The 19,845-nt window shown below is 40.7% G+C and overlaps 1 protein-coding gene across 6 annotated transcripts in view; it reads right to left on the minus strand.

Annotated features, from left to right (window-relative positions):
- Window positions 1-9,172: 9,172 nt before the first annotated feature.
- Window positions 9,173-19,845, minus strand: part of LOC126106608 (uncharacterized) — a 182,144-nt gene continuing 171,471 nt past the window's right edge. For 2 of the 6 annotated variants that reach the window (XM_049912952.1, XM_049912951.1), the window contains exon 8: window positions 9,173-14,702. In XM_049912952.1, the coding sequence (XP_049768909.1) occupies window positions 9,913-14,702 (4,790 nt within the window). In that variant the 3' untranslated portion in view covers window positions 9,173-9,912. The remainder of the gene's footprint in view (window positions 14,703-19,845) is intronic. The other 4 variants (XM_049912956.1, XM_049912955.1, XM_049912954.1 and 1 more) reach the window with 4 other exon arrangements.

The raw sequence follows: 19,845 nt of genomic DNA on the forward strand, positions 1-19,845 counted from the left end.
GACGATTATGCCAGCCATAAAAATACTGTGCTTGCAAACGGAACTGTGAACTATATTAGGTGCTGTAACCGGTATCTTCAATTAGTGGAGTCAGGAAAACACTGAATATCACATTACATTATAACTTGTTAATCACTATGTATCAAACGATTATAAAAACAGTCAATACAGAATTCACTGTCCATTATTAATGATTGCTGAGAATATAATTTTCTGTAATACCACTTCATAATTTTTGAAATCTATGAACATTTCCTTGCTAGTTGCTTGCTTTGTTTTTGATTTCTGTTACAGCTAACTCCATAACCAAATTCTGATTATCCCCAAGTTTTCAAGAGGAAATTGTGACTTCCCATTTTGATGTAGAACGAGTCTGTTTTACAATTATAATACACCTCAGTGAAAAATATGGCATGATGCTGACCATTTTACTTTTTTTCCCATATAGTGATTTACATTTAACTATGTTCAGCTTCTCTCTTTTTTAAAAACTAAAAAGAAAGAGGGGAAAAAATAATAAAACCCACATACATGAGGGCCTCGTGTGCAAACCCACCTCCCCTCTCTCAGAAATTCTTATACGAGCAGATACAATTTCAGTACACTTTAAAATGTGCGATCACATTGAAATAACATTGTCTAATAATCCATAAAGGAGGGAAGCTATTGCACACACCATTCACCAAGAACAGGAGCAACAACAATTGTCATAATTGTCACTTCTGGACCCTACAATTGTGCTATGTACACTACTGGTCATTAAAATTGCTACACCAAGAAGAAATGCAGAAGATAAACAGGTATTCATTGGACAAATATATTATACTAGAACTGACATGTGATTACATTTTCACGCAATTTGGATGCATAGATCCTGAGAAATCAGTACAACCACCTCTGGCTGTAATAACGGCCTCGATACGCCTGGGCATTGAGTCAAACAGAGTTTGGATGGCATGTACAGGTACAGCTGCCCATGCAGCTTCAACACGATACCACAGTTCATCAAGAGTAGTGACTGGCGTATTGTGACGAGCCAGTTGCTCGAGCACCATTGACCAGACGTTTTCAGTTGGTGAGAGATCTGGAGAATGTGCTGGCCACGACAGCAGTCGAACATTTTCTGTATCCAGGGTTTCAGCAGGGATCCATTGAAGAGTAGAGCCACGGGTCGTAACACATCTGCAATGTAACATCAACTGTTCAAAGTGCCGCCAATGCAAACAAGAGGTGACCGAGACATGTAACCAATGGCACCCCATACCATCACGCCGGGTGATACACCAGTATGGCAATGACGAATACAAGCTTCCAATGTGCATTCCCCGAGATGTCGCCAAACACGGATACAACCATGATGATGCTGTAAACAGAACCTGGATTCATCCGAAAAATGACGTTTTGCCATTCGTGCACCCAGGTTCGTCGTTGAGTGCACCATCGCAGGTGCTCCTGTCTGTGATGCAGCGTCAAGGGTACCACAGCCATGGTCTCCGAGCTGATAGTCTGTGCTGCTGCAAACGTCGTCTAACTGTTCTGTTGTCTTGCAAACATCGTCATCTGTTGACTCAGGGATTGAGACGTGGCTGCACAATCCGTTACAGCCGTGCGGATAAGATGCCTGTCATCTCGACTGCTAGTGATACGAGGCCATTGTGATCCAGCACGGCGTTTCGTATTACCCTCCTGAACCCACCGATTCCATATTCTGCTAACAGTCATTGGATCTTGACCAACACGAGCAGCAATGTCGCAATATGATAAGCCGCAATCGCGATGGGCTACAATCCGACCTTTATCAAAGTCGGAAACGTGGTGCTACGCATTTCTCCTCCTTACACGAGGCATCACAACAACGTTTCACCAGGCAACGCCGGTCAACTGCTGTTTGTGTATGAGAAATCAGTCGGAAACTTTCCTCATGTCAGCACGTTGTAGGTGTTGCAACCGGCGCCAACCTTGTGTGAATGCTCTGAAAAGCTAATCATTTTCATATCACAGCATCTTCTTCCCGTCGGTTAAATTTCGCGTTTGCAGCACGTCATCTTCGTGGTGTAGCAATTTTAATGGCCATTAGTGTATGTTTCACTTGTTATTACCATGTTCTTTTTTTGTACCATTGTTTCTATGCCTGATTGTTGCGAAGATACTCTATGAATTACCCTATAATATGCAGAAGAGAAATCCCTTTACCGATGCTGTTGCTTTCTTTGACAGATATTAACAAGTCTTTTTAGGTTTTTATCACCTAAAACAAAATGTAAACTCCCTGCATTTGTCTTTAGGGCATTTCTGAAAAGAAACTGCTTGTGGATGTATGCAACATATTTGGCAGCAGATCAAGTCTTTGCTTTTAAATCTTAACATCTTTATGTCATTGTATATTGCAAGATTTAATACTTTACGATCACATCAAGCTTACTTTTTGACTTACCTTCATACAATTTATTTGCAGCAAATGACGCAAATAAGGCACTTTTCATCATGCACTGTAGTTGAATTTCCAAGCAGAGCTCCATTTAAGCACAAATGTTTTCCTCCTTTTAAGCACAAATGTTTCCATAATTAAACTCATTCTTTGTAATATTTACAAAATGAAATACTTACTTAAATACATAAAGCACAAGATTTTCTAAAACCTACCTTAAACCAAAAGGACAATACATAGGTGATTCATTTGTGCAAGATACTGCACAGTCATTCCAGAAAGTGCAATGATGAATGTGACAAAAGAAGAAAAAGTGTTATACACAGTGGTTGGACGAAATAATACGAACTCCCACCTAATAAGATATCAAATTCTGCTCCAGTTATCCTGGAGATTGATGCATACACATACTGAGCAATGATCAAGGATGTCTTACATTATTCCTTGCAAAGCAACTGTGGATAAAAGGCTCTTTACTGTCTCCCCCGCCCCTTCCACCCAGTGCCCTCACAATACAAACTACGGTGGATCAATGATAGATTATTATCTGTTTCATGAGTCTTAAGTGTTATTTCTCACTGATGTAGAATGAATCAGTTTTCAATTATAACATACTTTCTCAGTTAACGACACTGCAACGTGCTGACCATATACAGAATTGTCGAAGTGGTTTAAATGAAGTTCATAGCATGGTAACTGGACAACCGTGTCAAAACCTTTTATTTTCCTCATAAGGGTCAACATGATAGATCCATACAGTGCCACAATTATCATAAACACAGAATTCTTTGGAAGTGTATGGAGCAATAATTCAGTGTTTATGATCATTGTGGCACTGTGTGGATATATTATCATGTTGAACTAAAGGGAACACTGGCACCTCACAGATAAGCTGAAAAGCAAGCTCCCAAAATTGTGTGTCAGGGTGAAGGTATTATTTTGTCCAACACTTGTACAGTTTTTGAGGAGTCAGACAGGTACATTTAAATGTTTATCATACAAAAATTTTAAGTTAGTTCATAGAACACATTCTGGATTCTATACATCCTAATATATGGTTATTGTTATAAGTAAAGACAGTGAAACCAACTAATTTTTAAGTGATTACATTCATATACCCTAAGTTCTTCCTCTTCTTCTCCTCATTGCTCCTTCCATATACCTGCAGTTTTTTTACATAGCTTACGGGCTGAGGTTTAATTTTAGGTATTTTTACACACTCAGGTTTTAGCATGGACTCACACTGCAGCTACAGGAAGCTTTACCAAATGCTCCATCAAAGCATGTCACTCATGTAGCAGAGAACAACTAAGATTTATATATTAAAAAAAAAAGAAAAAAAAACACCTGCATTGATCTGGACAATCTGTGGAGATTACGATTTAAAATCTTGTTGAAAAAACTTGGCTAGTGGAAAGTCCAGGAAATCATTCCAGCATTCATGTTAACCAATTCAGGAAAACTAAATAAAAACCTATTTAATGTGGTTGGGGAGGGAATTTAAAGCCTTCTCTTCCTGAAGAGTTGTGTGTTAACCACTGTGGCAATTTGGTTGGTGCGTAGTTTACAGAAAATATTTTATGACAGTACCAAAGAAATTAAATTGCATTATGATCAGTTTATTGACATTTTAACCAGCAAGTATCCTCTGCTCTCTAATACTTGAATGTCAGCAGAATGACAGCACACAGTGCCTTCAAAAATCTTGCTTAAATTTTTCCAGACCAGAAACTGGCACTGGCAGACATAGGGACCACTTTGTTGTATGATTCCACCCTTTCATTGCACTGTTATGCTGAAGCTCTTGATGATTCTATACCTGTAACAATGACACAGAGGCCAGTTGTTGCTGTATACCCACTGAACGTGTACAAGAATGACATGAAATGCACATTGTAGCTAGACCACTCGCTTCCACCGCTGGAGACCACTCAGTTGAGTAGTGGTCACGTGGCCCCCAAAAAAATCATTCTTTGCCTCCATGAATGCATGTCTTGATTCTGCAAAGCAGTGTCAGTGGCCCAACATCATAGTACAAGACAGTAAATATGGTTAGTTTATCTGTTTTTGGGCTATTCCATTGGTGCAAAAGTTGTCAACTTGAATCATAAAGACAAATTATCTATGTTGATAATGATGAAGAACAATATAAGGAAGTAACTTTAGGGTTTAATGTTATGTCAACAACATACACAGTTAGCACAAGCTCAGACTGGACATTATGGGAAGTAAGTCACCCAAGGAATATTCTGGAATTTGCAATTAGCAGATATAAGAGCATAACTATATCTGGATGGCCAGATGGAAAACTGAACACTGGTACTCTAGAATGTGAGTCCAGAAGTCTGTCATTGCACGATTTCACAGTGAAGTTATCATCATCCTTGTTGAAAGAGTCAGATTAACAGGGTTCAAATTTTAAAGACATTCACAGCATAAAAATCCATTAACTGAATCCACAACCTTTATGTTAGGCTTTGCAAATAAAACCCTGATACAAAATGATAACATTAAAGTAAGAAAAGCAATGCATCCCCCTCTTACCATCTACAAAGTAAAATGAGTGACCTAACCCTAGTTACATATTAAATCTTATCCCTAGTAATTTAGGGAACAGACTGGATGTTTTATACGGAATCTTAAAGTTGCATGACATTTGTCTGTTGTTCTATTAAAATAGAGGCCTGTTTAGCTGATACACAAACCTTGAACTTACTGTTTGAATATAAAATTCAATCACTTAAACTAAGAGGTACAGAAATCTGTATGCCACAAGCACTGCATATCGGTCAATCTTATCACTAGGGCAGGAAGATGTGCGTTATCGAAAGTGCGCACAGGTAAACAGGCAAAATCAACAACACAATACATACAAAATCAAGACTTATCAGGAAATTGCTAAATAGAAAATGGTTGAATAAACAGACAACAAATTAAATTCTTTTGAAAGCCAATTAGCCATTTCTCGAAATTTTAAATGGTGTACCACATTGTTATCTTTGTCCGACAAAACAGATGGCAGATAACCTGGAAAATTAGCCTCTGTCCCTCTTAACTGACTACAAAACACAATCAAAATGTGGCACCAAAAATACAAATATCACAAACACTGCACACTGGATGCCTCATGGGTGAAGCTGGCAGTCATAAACCAATAGCTGCGCACCATTCCCCAACAGATGGGAATGACTCCATTTAGGTTGTGGGGAAGAATGCTGGCACATCAATACTGAGTAGGTGGTGGCTTTCAGCAACTGGTATTTGTCATCAACCACTCCCAGCCAATCTTCTATGTTCTTACCGCTGATGTACAATTTTATATCTCAAAATCACAAAATGGCATGTGCATTCTCTCTCTCTCTCTCTCTCTCAAACACACACACACACACACACACACACACACACACACACACACACACACACACACAGCCAGCCCTATTTTTAATTACTTTTAGTAAAGTAGAACCTTTCTAATTCAACACTCCGACTCCTCACTTAGTCTGACTGTCCAATTTCCAGTGTCTGTTTATGTAGACAGGTCACTGCTACAGTTAAGACCAGACTTGTCGATGACTCGTCTTCTGCGATATGGATCAGCAGGTGGTTGACCACTGCTAGGTGCAATAGTTCAATGACTTATTATGAAATAACTTGCTGCTTATTCAAGCAATAAGTGTTATCGGGCACATATTTGTTTTATAGATTAGAGAGTTTTCTTCATACATACGATAGTGTATAAAACTAAATTATGGTACCAACTAAATGTAAATATATGACACTGTCCATACAACACGACATTGAGCCCAATGACACGAATGAATGGATCGGTACAGCTGACATCGACTGCACAACAGAAGCAGTAATAACTGGAGGCCAAATCACTTATGATGTAGAACAAACAACCGATAGAGAACAAGAAAGGTGGTGATGACAATGAAGACAATCAACCTATGGCTCAAGTATCACACACAGATAGTAAAAGTGCACTGATATGGCCCTTCATTACACCGAACAAAACTCTACATCTACCCTAGCATATATTTTGTGGATTAGGAAATGGCGGAACATTGCTGCAAAAACAAGGCTGTCAAACATTGCAGCAAAATCGAAGTTGTCGTCAGCTAAGCAAAAGAACATAACAGACTTGCTTTGTCCTGCTTAAGAACAAAACATTTTTTACCATGTGATTTCTCATGTTTTAAACAGTTAAGTGCAAATCAGCTGTCAGTGCAATACTGTTATAAGTTATGTACAGATATTAAACACTCACTCACTGTAACATTATCTTACAATACGATAAAAATGTATTTTATAGTACCGACACTATCATACATAACTCTTTTGCATAAGATTATCTAGTGCGTCAACATTTTCTTTTTGTTTTGTTACTGTTTTAACATGGAACAATATTTCAGAAAGTATTTCCACTTGAAAATTAAAGTTGTACTGTATCCTACTGCGATGTTGTGGGTCAATAAAAGTGTTCCTCTGATAATTCAACCATTCTTGCATTCTGACCATGCTCCCGTTTCCGTAGGGGATGGATAAGCAAGGTTCTACTGTAACAGCGATAGGAGAGTGAGAGTTTCTTGTGTATCTCTCAAATCTCTTCACTCAAGTTATCTGCCGCTTTGCAGGGGGTCATTTTTCTCTCACACCATTACTTTCAAACCTGCAATACTTGCAGTGTGAAATCACAGGATTTAGACTGCAGTTGTCCCCGAATAAAGATGTTTGTGGAACAGAGAGAGACAGTCACATGGGCTCTAAACTCCACAGTGGGCCAAGCTTTTTCATCAAATGAAGACATGTTATAAATCACATATTTTCTTTCCAATTCAGGGCACAAAAGGTCATACAAAGTATCATATTATTGTTTCAATTGACATTTCCATTCACAGCTTCTTCATCAAAGACATATAGTCATCACACAACGTGTGGCTGCAACACGACAGATGGTTCCAAGAGGGTTAACGCAGTGGACACACAGAGAGTTTTGACAGTCTCTCTGTTCTCAGGACACTGCAGATTGGAACATGGTCTGTTCAAAAAGTAAGGGGTGTGAGAAAAAGCTTTTACTGGCAGCTTTACTTTCCTACGAAGTACTTCACTTCTGCACGTAGTTGCCATTCATTTGTAAACACTTTGTGTAATGTGGCACAGGCTTCTTTAATCCCACAGCAGAAATCTTCTGTGGCAGGGATCTGAACCAGTTGACAAGCATCTGTCTCAAGTTCCTCGTCGTCTTCAAACCACTGTCCTTGATGCACTGTTTCAAACACAAGAGATGCTATCCACTGCACGTGTGGTCGAGGCTGCCAAGTGGACGACTGAAAAGTTCCCAACAGAAATGCTAATCTTTGGTAGGTTACACACTGAATAATTTGGCCCCATGGTTCCTTCCTGTGTAAATGGCAGTAGGGGAGGGGAGGGGAGGCAATGATGGTGGTGGAGGTCCAATTGTAAAAATGCCAATGTGCTGTAGGGGGGGTGAGAGTTCTACACTCGAAGCCTTCCCATAAACACTTATCTCACGGATCTTCTAAGCTACAGCAACGTATTTTATTCCCTACTGTATGTTATATTGACATTAATAATTTATCATATGATGCAGGATTTAGCAAAAACAGTTTACAAAATGTTCTGGGAACAATGTTTCGATTTCAGTCAGTAAATTAACATGCGACACAAGTCAATCCTTTTTTATTCTCTGACACACGTCCTCCTTTTTGTTGTTTTCCATTGTTAGAGCTAATGTAACTGCAGCATACGCTTTCTTTTGTATGTTCGACACCGTGATCTTATAAAATTGTGTTGCCAAATGACAATAATATTGATGGTGTGAGGCTCACTTCGATATATTAAAGGTTTCACAAATCAAAATGCCTGAATAGAATATACGAAAAGTATTGTATTGCATATATAAATGGGAAGGCTGCTCCCTATGGACACAGTGTACAGAGGAACAGGCTACAGGCAACCGAGGTGTCAACCCATTCGACACAAAGGAGAGACTCGCCCGACAGTCACGACGAGGGCGTATATCTGTGCATAGGACAAGTTATTCTGCACGTAGCAGTGTGTGGGCAATTTCTGGTATTCATCTTGCAGACAGTTATATCCGAGTTTTTCTGTTAGAAATGGGTACAGAGTGATGCATCAAGTACGAGGAAACTCGTCAGCCACAGCACGAACTGTCCATCTTCAACCAGGGCAGCACCAACTGTCCACCTTCAACCAGACTGCAGTATTTGGTTTTCACTCTTCATATGATAATGATAGCCACCTCCTCATCGTGCACGTTTGTATGGCACTAACTGTCTAATGTTTTTTTCACTCACTCACTCACTCACTCACTAACTCACTCATTCATTCATTCATTCATTCATTCATAAACACCCATAAACTAGGCACAACTACTGATGCATTTGAGTATCTGTAGATCCTTTTGCACACAGAACTGATTATGGCACGCACTCCATATTTTTCTTGAGGAAAAATTTTTAAGACGTTTGCTTTCACCCACAGTCAAAGACATACTGAACTGAAACAATGACTTCCACAGTGCTTGGATTGTGGAACTTCATCCCGAGCTGCCGGCATTTAACGATAAGCCAATTACCCTTACTTTTTGAATACAACTCGTATCTTGATACCTTCTGAAGAATTCTGTGTGTTCTAAGGGTCGGATGTTTTGATGAAAGCACGATGTTGGCCTGTGCCAATAAATTTTCACAGAATCCACATTTAACGAATTATTTATTTTGAGATATCATACACTACAACTACATACATTACAAATCACAACAGTGCATCTGACCACATAAAATTAAATACACATTGACAAATTTTCAAGTACATATGATTAGCTCATTTCAAATGCTATGTGAACAAGCCAACAATTTTCTAATATTATGCATTTAAACAAACATCATAATCACAGTACTACTGTGCCTTTTATTGACAGAGAAAGAAAATGAATGAAACAGATTCATTGCACAAAAAACAATAAAGATTTTAATATCTGCACACACAATATACACTGGTCTCAACTAGAAAACTAATTAAAACAGCTTGAAACTAAAACTGGTAAATAATTTTGAATGTACAGCTTTATTAATGATACTTTTTGATCATTATGAAGACAATTTGTAGTGAAAAATGGAATGTCTACTGCCTACATCACCAAGAATGTTTTGCGTAAGTGGCATACAGTGCCCTATATTGAAAAATTGATAACAATCATATTTCACTTATTTATTTATCATTTGATAAGCACCAAACAAAAATTAACCCTCGTGTGAAACCAAAATTTTGTGTGAGTGTGGTGCAAATACTACTACATAATCACTCACTGTTGTTATGCGTTTGTGATAGCCATTCAATTTATGAGACATCATTACATACAAGTAGCTACAAATTTCATTAACACAACATAAAATATGGTGTCATAAATTTTAGTTTCAAGGAATACATTTTGTGGCTTAATACCTGTCTCTCCAAGAGCCGCCACCACCTCTTCCACCATAATCCCTGCTCGGGCCCCACTCTCTGTCCATATCATCGTACCGCCTGCTTCCACCAAAGTCATCGTCATAACCCCTCGACCTTCCCCCCATGGCAGGACCATTGAAGTCACTGTCATAGTGACTCGACCTTCCCCCCATCGGAGGAACTTCAAAATCGCCATCGTAGCCCCTCGACCTCCGAGACAGTGATGGACTTTCAAATTCATCACGGTAATCTCCCCGCCTCCCGGACATAGAATCAAAATCTCTGCCACGATTCCAAGAAGGTGATCCATCATAATTTCTGCTTCTGGTGTCACGATCTCTGGGCCAATCACTATCAAGTTCCCTATGACTGTCAAAGTTCCTTCCACGTCCTGACCTGTCCCACGGAGGGGGGCTGCCACGACCCGACCTGTCCCACAGAGGGGGGCTGCTACGACCTGACCTGTCCCACAGAGGGGGGCTGCCACGACCTGACCTGTCCCGCGGAGGGGGGCTGCCACGACCTGACCTGTCCCATGGAGGCGAACTGCTTCGCCCCGACCTGTCCAACGGAGGCGAACTGCCTCGCCCCGACCTGTCCCACAGAGGGGAGCTACCGCGGTACCGACCCCTACCTCTGCCCGAAGAACCAAAATCATCTTCCTCTGGCCGTCCCTTCCACCTGCCAGAGCCTCTCTCGTCCATACCTCTGCCCCTTCCACGATCGCCCCTTATACTTTCGGAGCCTCGATCCCTTCCACGACCGCTAGACCCACGCCAGTCCCCTTCGGTATTTGGCGGACGAATGCCGGAAGCAGTATCCTTCACTTGTCCTGCTGGGCTGCCAGCTCGTTTAGCCTTGTGAGGAGGTGAGCCTTCCCTAGAACTAGCCTCATCTCTCTTTCGTTTAGGAGGAGATTTTTCCCTCCTTCTACATGACTCGGCACCTCCTTCCACCTCAGAACTATCTGAGCCCTTTACACTCGCGTCTTTTTTATTACGTCCACCGTCTTGCTCTTCTTTTGAAGATGACTTCTCCTCTTTAGATTGCTCTGTATTTTTTCCCAACTTAGAATTTTCTGAGACATCTGAACTCAATTCTTTTTTATGGTCTCCATCTTGGTTCTCTTTGGAAGGAGATTTCTCTCTAGGTAGTTCTGCTTTTTTTTTCATCTCGGTACTGTCTGTGTCTGAGGAACACAATTTTTTACTGTTTCCTTCACCTTCCTCTCGTTTTCGTTTAAAATCAGAATTCCCCATCTCTTTGGATGACTCTGCATATTTGTCCATCTTACTACTTTCTGCATCATTTGAACTCCCGCCTAAAAAGTCTTTGCCATCTTGCTGCTGTTTCAGCATAGGTTCCCCTTTCTCTTTCTCTTTGGATGGTTCTGCATCTTTTCCTACCTCCTCACTTTCCAAATCTATTGTTATCACCTCATTTTTACTGTCTTTGCCATCTTGCTGCTCTTTCAACAGAGACTTCCCTTCCTCTTTGGGTGGTTGTGTATCTTTTTCCACTTTTGTATCTTCCAAGTCTACTGTTACAACTTCTTTTATAATGTCTTCTCCACCCCTCTTTTCTTTGAAAGGTGATTTCTTTTTCTCTTTAGCTGACTCTGCACCTTTGTCCGTTTTAGCACTTTCCACATCATCTGAGCTATTGTCTCTCTTAAGGTTTTCACCACCTTGCTGCTCTTTCAACACAGGTTTATCTTTCTCTTTGGGTGGTTTTGCATCTTTTCCTACCTCCTCACTTTCCAAATCTATAGTTATCACCTCTTTCTTCTTACTATTTTCACTACTTTCCTGCTCTTTTGACACAAGCCTCTCTTCCTCTTTGGAGGGTTCTGCATCTTTTCCCATATTCTTATTTTCAAGGCCTATTGTTACCACATCTTTCTTTCTGTCTTCTCCATTTTGCTGTTCTATCAACACAGGCTTTTCTTTTTCTTTAGATGATTCTGCACCTTTTCCCATTTCCAAATTTTCCATGTCTACCTTTTTCACCTCTCTACTACTGTCTTCTCCATCTTTCTGCTCTTTCAACATAGGCTTCTCTTTCTCTTTGAATGGTTCTGCATCTTTTCCCACCTCCATATTTTCCAAATCTATTGTTAACACCTCTTTTCTAATATCTTCCCCATCTTGCTGTTCTTTCAATGTAAGCTTCTCTTTCTCTTTGGGTGGCTCTACATCTTTTCCCATCTCTGCATTTTCCTTGTCTATTGTTTCCACCTCTTTTCTACTGTCTTCTCCATCTTGCTGCTCTTTCAACACAGGCTTCTCTTTCTCTTTGGTCGGTTCTGCATCCTTTCCCACCCCCTTATTTTCCAAGTCTACTGTTTTCACCTCTTTACTACTATCTTCTCCATCTTGCTGCTCTTTCAACATAGGCTTCTCTTTATCTTTGGATGGTTCTACACCTTTTCCCACTTCCGCATTTACGGAGTCTATTGTTACCACCTCTTCTCTACTGTCATCTCCACCTTGCTGTTCTTTCAACAGAGGCTTCTTTATCTTTTTGGATGGTTCTGCATCTTTTTCCATATTTGTATTTTCCAAGTCTACCGTTACCACCTCTTTTGTACTGCCTTCTGTATCTTGCTTCACTTTTGAAGGACTCTTTTCTCTTTCTATTGCTGGTTCTGCACCTTTTCTCACTTCAGTACTTTCCAAGTTCTCTGAACATATCTCTTTTGTAACTAATGGTTTGCTTTCCTCTTCTTTTTGTGATGTGGGGGAAACACACTGCACTGGACTGTTTGAACTACGACCTTCTCGTTTGGACAGATTCTCAAGTGTTCTTGCATTTAGAGAAACATCATCTGTCCTCTCTTTTTGGGATTTCTCTACCTCTGCATGTCTTCCTGAATTTGTCTTCACTTCAGCCTTTCCTGTGTCATCTACTTGTGTCTTTTCTCTAGCAGCCATTTTATCATCTACATTATCCGGCAATTTGGAAGAAACAAGATTATGTATGTTTTGAGTGTGTTCACCCTCTTGTTGAGATTGTTGCTTCTCAGGGTCTGGACTCCGATTACTATCACCCACTGGTGAAGTAGTGTTATTTTCGTTAGTGTTATTAAAATTTTCAGCAGTTGGTGTTATAGCTCCTGGTCTCCTCAATATTTCTCCTGCACCTACCTCATTGCCAGTAGCCCCAGTTTTGTCAGCCGATTTCACTGCAGCACAAATATTTGGATAAGGAGCAGCCTCAATGCCTTTTTGTATTTCCCCCATGCCATCATCTACAGTCATTACATCAGGTGCATTCACTTCGCCCTCACCATGCACGTGTGTCTTACTTACGACGTACATACCTAATCTAACCTGTTCTGCACTTCTTTGAATCTCTTCTAATAACTCTTCTGTCCCACGCAAAGGTGAAGATTTCATTTGCTTTTTCTCAGCTTTTTGCACTTTCAAATTCTGCAAACTACCCATTTTCTTTTTCTTTTCAGAGTTCAAATTCTGCACTAGATTTTTCTTCTTTTTCTTAACAGATGTAAGTGACAATGGAAGACACGACTGTGTAACAGCTCGAGCTACAATCGTGGTACTTCCTTCTTTCTTTTTCTTTTTCGCAGCCAATTTTTGTAAACGAGCCACTTTCTTTGCTTTAACTGATGCAAGTGACAATGGAAGGAGTGACTGCACTGTGCTCTTCACTTTACTCCGTATCATCATCATCTCAGTCCACCCGATTACCTTTTCATGGTACAACTGCAGAAGTCTCTTGTGGAGATGATTCCGTAGAATTTGCCTCTGCTCTATAACTCTTTCAGTTGTGGTGCCAAAACAAGAAAAGGACCCTACACGTGCCACCGTCTGTGTCTGTTGAGAGCCACACTCGACAGCTGGTTTCACAGGTGCACCACCAACCTCCCCCGTTACTGGAATGAAGTCTGCCTGCACCTGTGCATCACGAGAAGCTGACTTGAGAAAATGTCGCGGTGTATTTACTGACACATTCCTACGCCACTTAGCTGCATGTTCAACACACACTGGGCACTTTTCCTCCTCCAGTTCTTGTTCGATGTTCAGTATCCGCACTTTTGCAGGCTCTGGCTTCGTAACATGTTCCTGTTTCTTGTCTGCCTCCGGTTCCTGGGCTTTCTTTTCGAACCCCTCCTTTTCCTTCGCCTGCTCTTTTTCCTTCGCCTGCTCTTTTTCCTTCGCCTGCTCTTTTTCCTTCGCCTGCTCTTTTTCCTTCGCCTGCTCTTTTTCCTTCGCCTGCTCTTTTTCCTTCCCCTGCTCTTTTTCCTTCTCCTGCTCTTTTCCCTTCGCCTGATCTTTTATCACAACTGGGCCCTTAATAACTTGCGATTCCTTTCTTAGAATGTCTGGTGTCAAATTCGCTGAGGGCTTATTAGTGGCAGGAGGGGTCAAATGCGTCTGCTTTTGTGTAGGTGGAGCCTGGGATTGCTTTGAGGCTGGGGTAGGTGGCTTTGGAGTGACAGGTTGTGTCTGTGGGGGTTCAGGTGCAGATGACCCCTGTGCCGCCGCCTCCTTAACTCTTTCCTGCTGCTGCAGAAGGTATCGTGCTGTCCCCACAGGTGGGGCAGTAAAGCTGAGAAGACGCACATGCCAGTCACGCAGAAGTGGTGAGCACTGGTCACTCGGGACACTCCTGCCTCCGATGTAGAGTGGCTGGATATTACGTTGACGCAGCACGAAGCGGCCCGGCATATCGAGCCCCTCGTCCACAAGTAGTGAACGGATTGCCTCCTGGCACCTCTGCAGCACTAGATAGCGTTCCATCGACACTGGCTCTTCTGCTGTATGTGCATAACTTATCACTAAATGTAATCGATAAATTTACAATGTACAAAAATTTTTACGAGATCTTCCTCTTTACATTTACAAAGAGCCCATAATGTGCTCATGGTATTTACAACACTTAAAGAGGAATTGCACAAACATATATATAGGAGGGGGGAAACGAGCTCTCAGACACCCATTCATTCAGTTCACACACACAGTTATAACTGCCTCATCTAAATTTGTTATATGCTACACGACTTACAATTGACAAAAAATTCAACATTTACGTGGGTATTTCTGAAACAAAATTTTTATTCTACATGAATAAAATATTTAAAACAAAGTGTGTTCATATAATAACTGTAGCTATGCTATCATACACAGTATATAATGATAACTCTGTAATTGGATAACTATACTGCATAAATCATGTCTAACAACTACATGGTGAGCACTAAGTTATACGCTACTACTGGTGAAAAATCACAATACCATGAAAGAAGCATCACCAAAAGAATTAAATTTGATTCGCGTATGATCCACAATGATAAAAATAAATGATTGAAAGGTACAGTTGCCGGCTGGTGTGGTCGAGCGGTTCTAGGCACTTCAGTCTGGAACTGCGCGACTGCTACGGTCGCAGGTTCGAATCCTGCCGCGGGCATGGATGTGTGTGATGTTCTTAGGTTAGTTAGGTTTAAGTAGTTCTAAGTTCTAGGGGGCTGATGACCTCAGATGTAAGGTTCTGTAGTGCTCAGAGCCATTTGAAGGTACAGTTCCCACATGATTTCCAAGTTAAAAGTTGAGTTGTAATACATACTGGGTTGTGTCAGAAGCAGTCAGTTCCAATGTGTGACAGTCATCTGCATTAATAAAAGGAACTCATGATATGGTGGAGACTTGGCGAACAAAGTATTTTCTTCTCTCAGTTTTTTTCCAGGTGGGAATCCAAATTTCAATGAACCAGTTCTTCCTTTCTTTTTCTTTTACACGAGAGAAAATTTTATTTTACTGGTTTTCATGGCACAAATGAAATTTTTTGAGTTGCCACATCATTTATTAGCGATTACTCCATCTTCAGCTATGATCTGCAATTGCTCTTTAGTTACAAGTTCTTGCATTCCTTCTGTCATCTGTTGCCATTCTATGTGACATCGTATCGCCGAGTGATAGAGACTTGCAGGAAAATGCTTTGAACTGCTGTCACTGTAATGTAACATAAATATACTTGTTAGCAACGACTTTTTTTAATCAGATGTCCTTCACTCTACAGTCATAATTAACTTTAAGTTTGAAGGTGTGATGGTTGGCAAGGTACTACTTTATATTCAAATTAGTAAAAAAGAGCTGATACCAAATATCCAATGCCGATATAAACTGAGGTGACAAAAGTCACGGGACAGCAACACGCACATATACAGGTGGCGATAGTATTGTATACAAAAGGTATAAAACGGCAGTGCACTGGAAGACCTCTCATTTGTACAAAGGTAATCCACGTGAAAAGATTTCCGTGTGATTAAGGTCACACGGCGGGAATTCACAGACTTGGAACACGGAATTGTAGTTGGAGCTAGACACGTGACATTCCATTTTGGTAATCATTAAGAAATTCAATATTCCAAGATCAACAGTGTCAAGTGTGTCCTGAGAATGCCAAATTTTAGGCCTTACCTGTCACCACGGTCAACACATTGATCGACGGCCTTCACTTAACAACCGAGAGCACTTATGTTTGCTCAAAGTTGTCAGTGCTAACAGACAAGTGACACTGCGCGAAATAATCACAGAAATCAATGCGAGATGTAGAAAAAATGTATCTGTTACGACAGTGCAGAGGAATTTTGCACCAATGGGCTACGGCAGCAGACGAACGGTGTGAGCGGCTCTGCTAGCAGCTAGACATTAAATGGAAGCACCTCTCCTGGGCTCGTACCCATTTCAGTTGGACCCTAGATGACAGGAAAATCACGGCCTGGTCAGATAGGACCCAATTTCAGTAGGTAAGAGCTGACGGTAGTGAGAGTGGGGCGCAGACTCCACGAAGCCACGGACCCAAGTTGCGAACGAGGCACTGTGCAATCTGGTGGTGGCTCCACGATCTGTGTGGGTTGTGTTTATACGGAACGGATTGCGTCTTCTGGTCAAACTGGACTGATCACTGACGAAATAGTTATGTTCAGCTACTCGGAGACCATTTGCAGCCATTCGTGGACTTCACGTTCCCAAATAATTAAGTCATGTCACTGGGCCACAACTGCTTCCAACTGGTTCGAATAACATTATGGACAATTCAGGCGAATGATTTGGTCACACAGATCGCCCAACACGAATCCCATCAAACATTTATGGGACATAATCTAGAGGTCAGTTTGTGCGCAAAAGCCTACACACCTTTGCAATTGTGGATTGATATAGAGGCGGCATGGCACAGTATTTCTGCAGGGGCCGTGACTTGTTGAGTCCATGCCGTGTTGAGCTGCTGCACTACACTGGGTAAAAGGATTGTTCTAGACAAGCAGTCATCCTACTGCAACATTCCGAATAATAAACACTCCAGGGAGGAATGGTAAAATTCTGTGTGCCACCTCTTCCACGGGGTGGTAGTCACTGCTGAAGATATGAAGAATAAGAGGGCAGCGTGGAGGGTAAAAACCGTAGAGGGAGACCAAGAGGTGAATACACTAAGCAGATTCAGAAGGATGTAGGTTGCAGTAGATACTGGGAGATGAGGAAGCTTGCACAGGATAGAGTAGCATGGAGAGCTGCATCAAACCAGTCTCAGGACTGAAGACCACAACAACAACAACAACAACAACTATGGTCTATGATCTATGATGTCCACCCCAAATCCTATATCATTAAAAAAAAAAAAAAAAAAAAAAAAAAAAATGTACTGCTCTTCTCTGAACTTTCTTGATGTACTCCATTAATCCCATCTGGTAAGGATCCCAGACTGCAGCAATACTCCGAATAAGGATGAACAAGCGTAGTGTAGGCAGTGTCTTTAGTAGAGCTGTAACATTTTCTACGTGTTGTGCCAATAAAACACAGTCTTTGGATTGTCTTCCCCACAACATTTTCTGTGTGTTCTTCCCGATTTAAGTTGTTCATAATTGTAATTCCTAGGTATTTTGTTGAATTTACGGCCTTTATAGTCGACTGATTTATCATGTAAGTGAACTATAACAGATTCCTTTTAGCACTCATGCGGATGGCATTACAACTTTTCATTATTTAGGGTCAATTGCCAACTTTCACACCACATAGATATTTTTTCTAAATTATTTTGTAATTTGTTTTGATCTTCTGATGTCTTTACTAGGCGATAAATGACAGCATCATCTACAAACAATCTAAGATTGCTGCTCAGATTGTCTCCTAAATCTTTTATATAGATAAGTAACAGCAGAGGGTCTCTATCAATACCTTGTTTCTGTTTTACTCTATGACTTTCCATCAATTACTATGAACTGTGACCCTCTGACAGGAAATCACGCATCTAGTAACATAACTGAGACTATATTCCACAAGCATGCAATTTCACTACAAGCCGCTTGTGACGTCTTGTGTCAAAAGCCTTCTGGAAATCTAGAAATACGGAACCAGTTTGAAATACCTTGTCAATAGCACTCAGCACTTTGTGTGTGTAAAGAGCTAGTTGTGTTTCACAAGTATGATGTTTTCTAAATCTGTGTTGACTGTGTGTCAATAGACCATACTATTCCAGATAATTCACAATATTTCAAGAGAATGTGTGTTCCAAAATCCTTCTGCATATCAATGTTAATGATATAGGCCTGTAATTTAGTGGATTACTTCTACTACCTTTCTCGAATATTGGTGTGACCTGTGCAACTTTCCAGTCTTTGGGTATGGATCTTTCTTAGAGCGAATGGTTGCATATGATTGTGAAGTATGGATCTATTGCATCAGCATACTCTGAAAGGAAGTTAACTGACATATAGTATGGACCAGAAGCCTTGCTTTTATTAAGTGATTTAAGAACTACTCTGAGGATATCTGCTTCTAAGTTATTCATGTTGACAACTGTTCTTGATTTGAATTCTGGAATATTTACTTTGTCTTCTTTGGTGAATGAATTTTCGGAGGCTGTGTTTAGTAAGCCTCCTTCGGCAGCACTGTCATCGATAGTATTTCCACTGCTATCACGCAGAGAAGGCATTGATTTTGTCTTGCTGCTAGCATACTTTACATACAACCAGAATCTCTTTGAATTTTCTGCCAGTTTTCGAGACAAAGTTTTGCTGTGGAAACTATGACAAGCATTTAGTGTGAAGCCCACACTAAATTTTAAGCTTCTGTAAAAGATCGCCAATCTTGGAGATTTTATGTTCATTTAAATTTGGCTTGCAGTATGAACTAACTGCTCAAAATAATTTTTAGAGAAGGCATTTAGCACAATTCTGGATGATGTTTTATGTGCACCTCCAGATTTAAACCTGTATTTTCGACACCATATTGAGGGTAAAGTCACCACCAACTATAATTGTATGAGTCGAGTAAGGGTTTGACATTAAACTTATCTTTGAACCTTTCATCAATCGTATCATCTGAGTTGGGATGTCAGCAAAAGGATTTATTATTTTATTCCGGCTGCCAAGGATAACCTCTGCCCTTACTAATTCACTGGAACTATCCACTTAATTTTCGCTACAAGATAAACTACTACTATCAGCAACAAACACGCCACTGCCAACTGTGTTTAGATTATCCTTTCGGAACACCGTTAGGTTCTTCGCGAAAATTTTGCTGAACTTACTTCCGGCTTTAACCAGCTTGCAGTGCCTGTAACGATTTGAGCATCAGTGCTTTCTATTAGCGCTTGGAGCTCTGGTACTTTCCCAACACAGCTATGACAATTTACATCTGTTATACTGATGGTTCTGTATCTATGTTCTTCCTTCGTTCGACCCACATCCTTTGACACTGAAGCCCTTTTTATATTTGCCCGAGACCTCTAACCTAAAAAAACCACCCAGTCCATGTTGCACAAACCCTGCTACCCATGTAGCCACCTCCTGTGAGCAGTGGACTCCTGACCTATTCAGTGGAAACCAAAACCCAACCACCCTCTGGCGTAAATTGAGAAGGCAAGGAATGATTTTATTGCTCATACGACACATATCAGAATTT

The sequence above is a fragment of the Schistocerca cancellata genome, chromosome 10 (assembly GCF_023864275.1).
Source record: "Schistocerca cancellata isolate TAMUIC-IGC-003103 chromosome 10, iqSchCanc2.1, whole genome shotgun sequence".
NCBI lineage: Eukaryota > Metazoa > Arthropoda > Insecta > Orthoptera > Acrididae > Schistocerca > Schistocerca cancellata.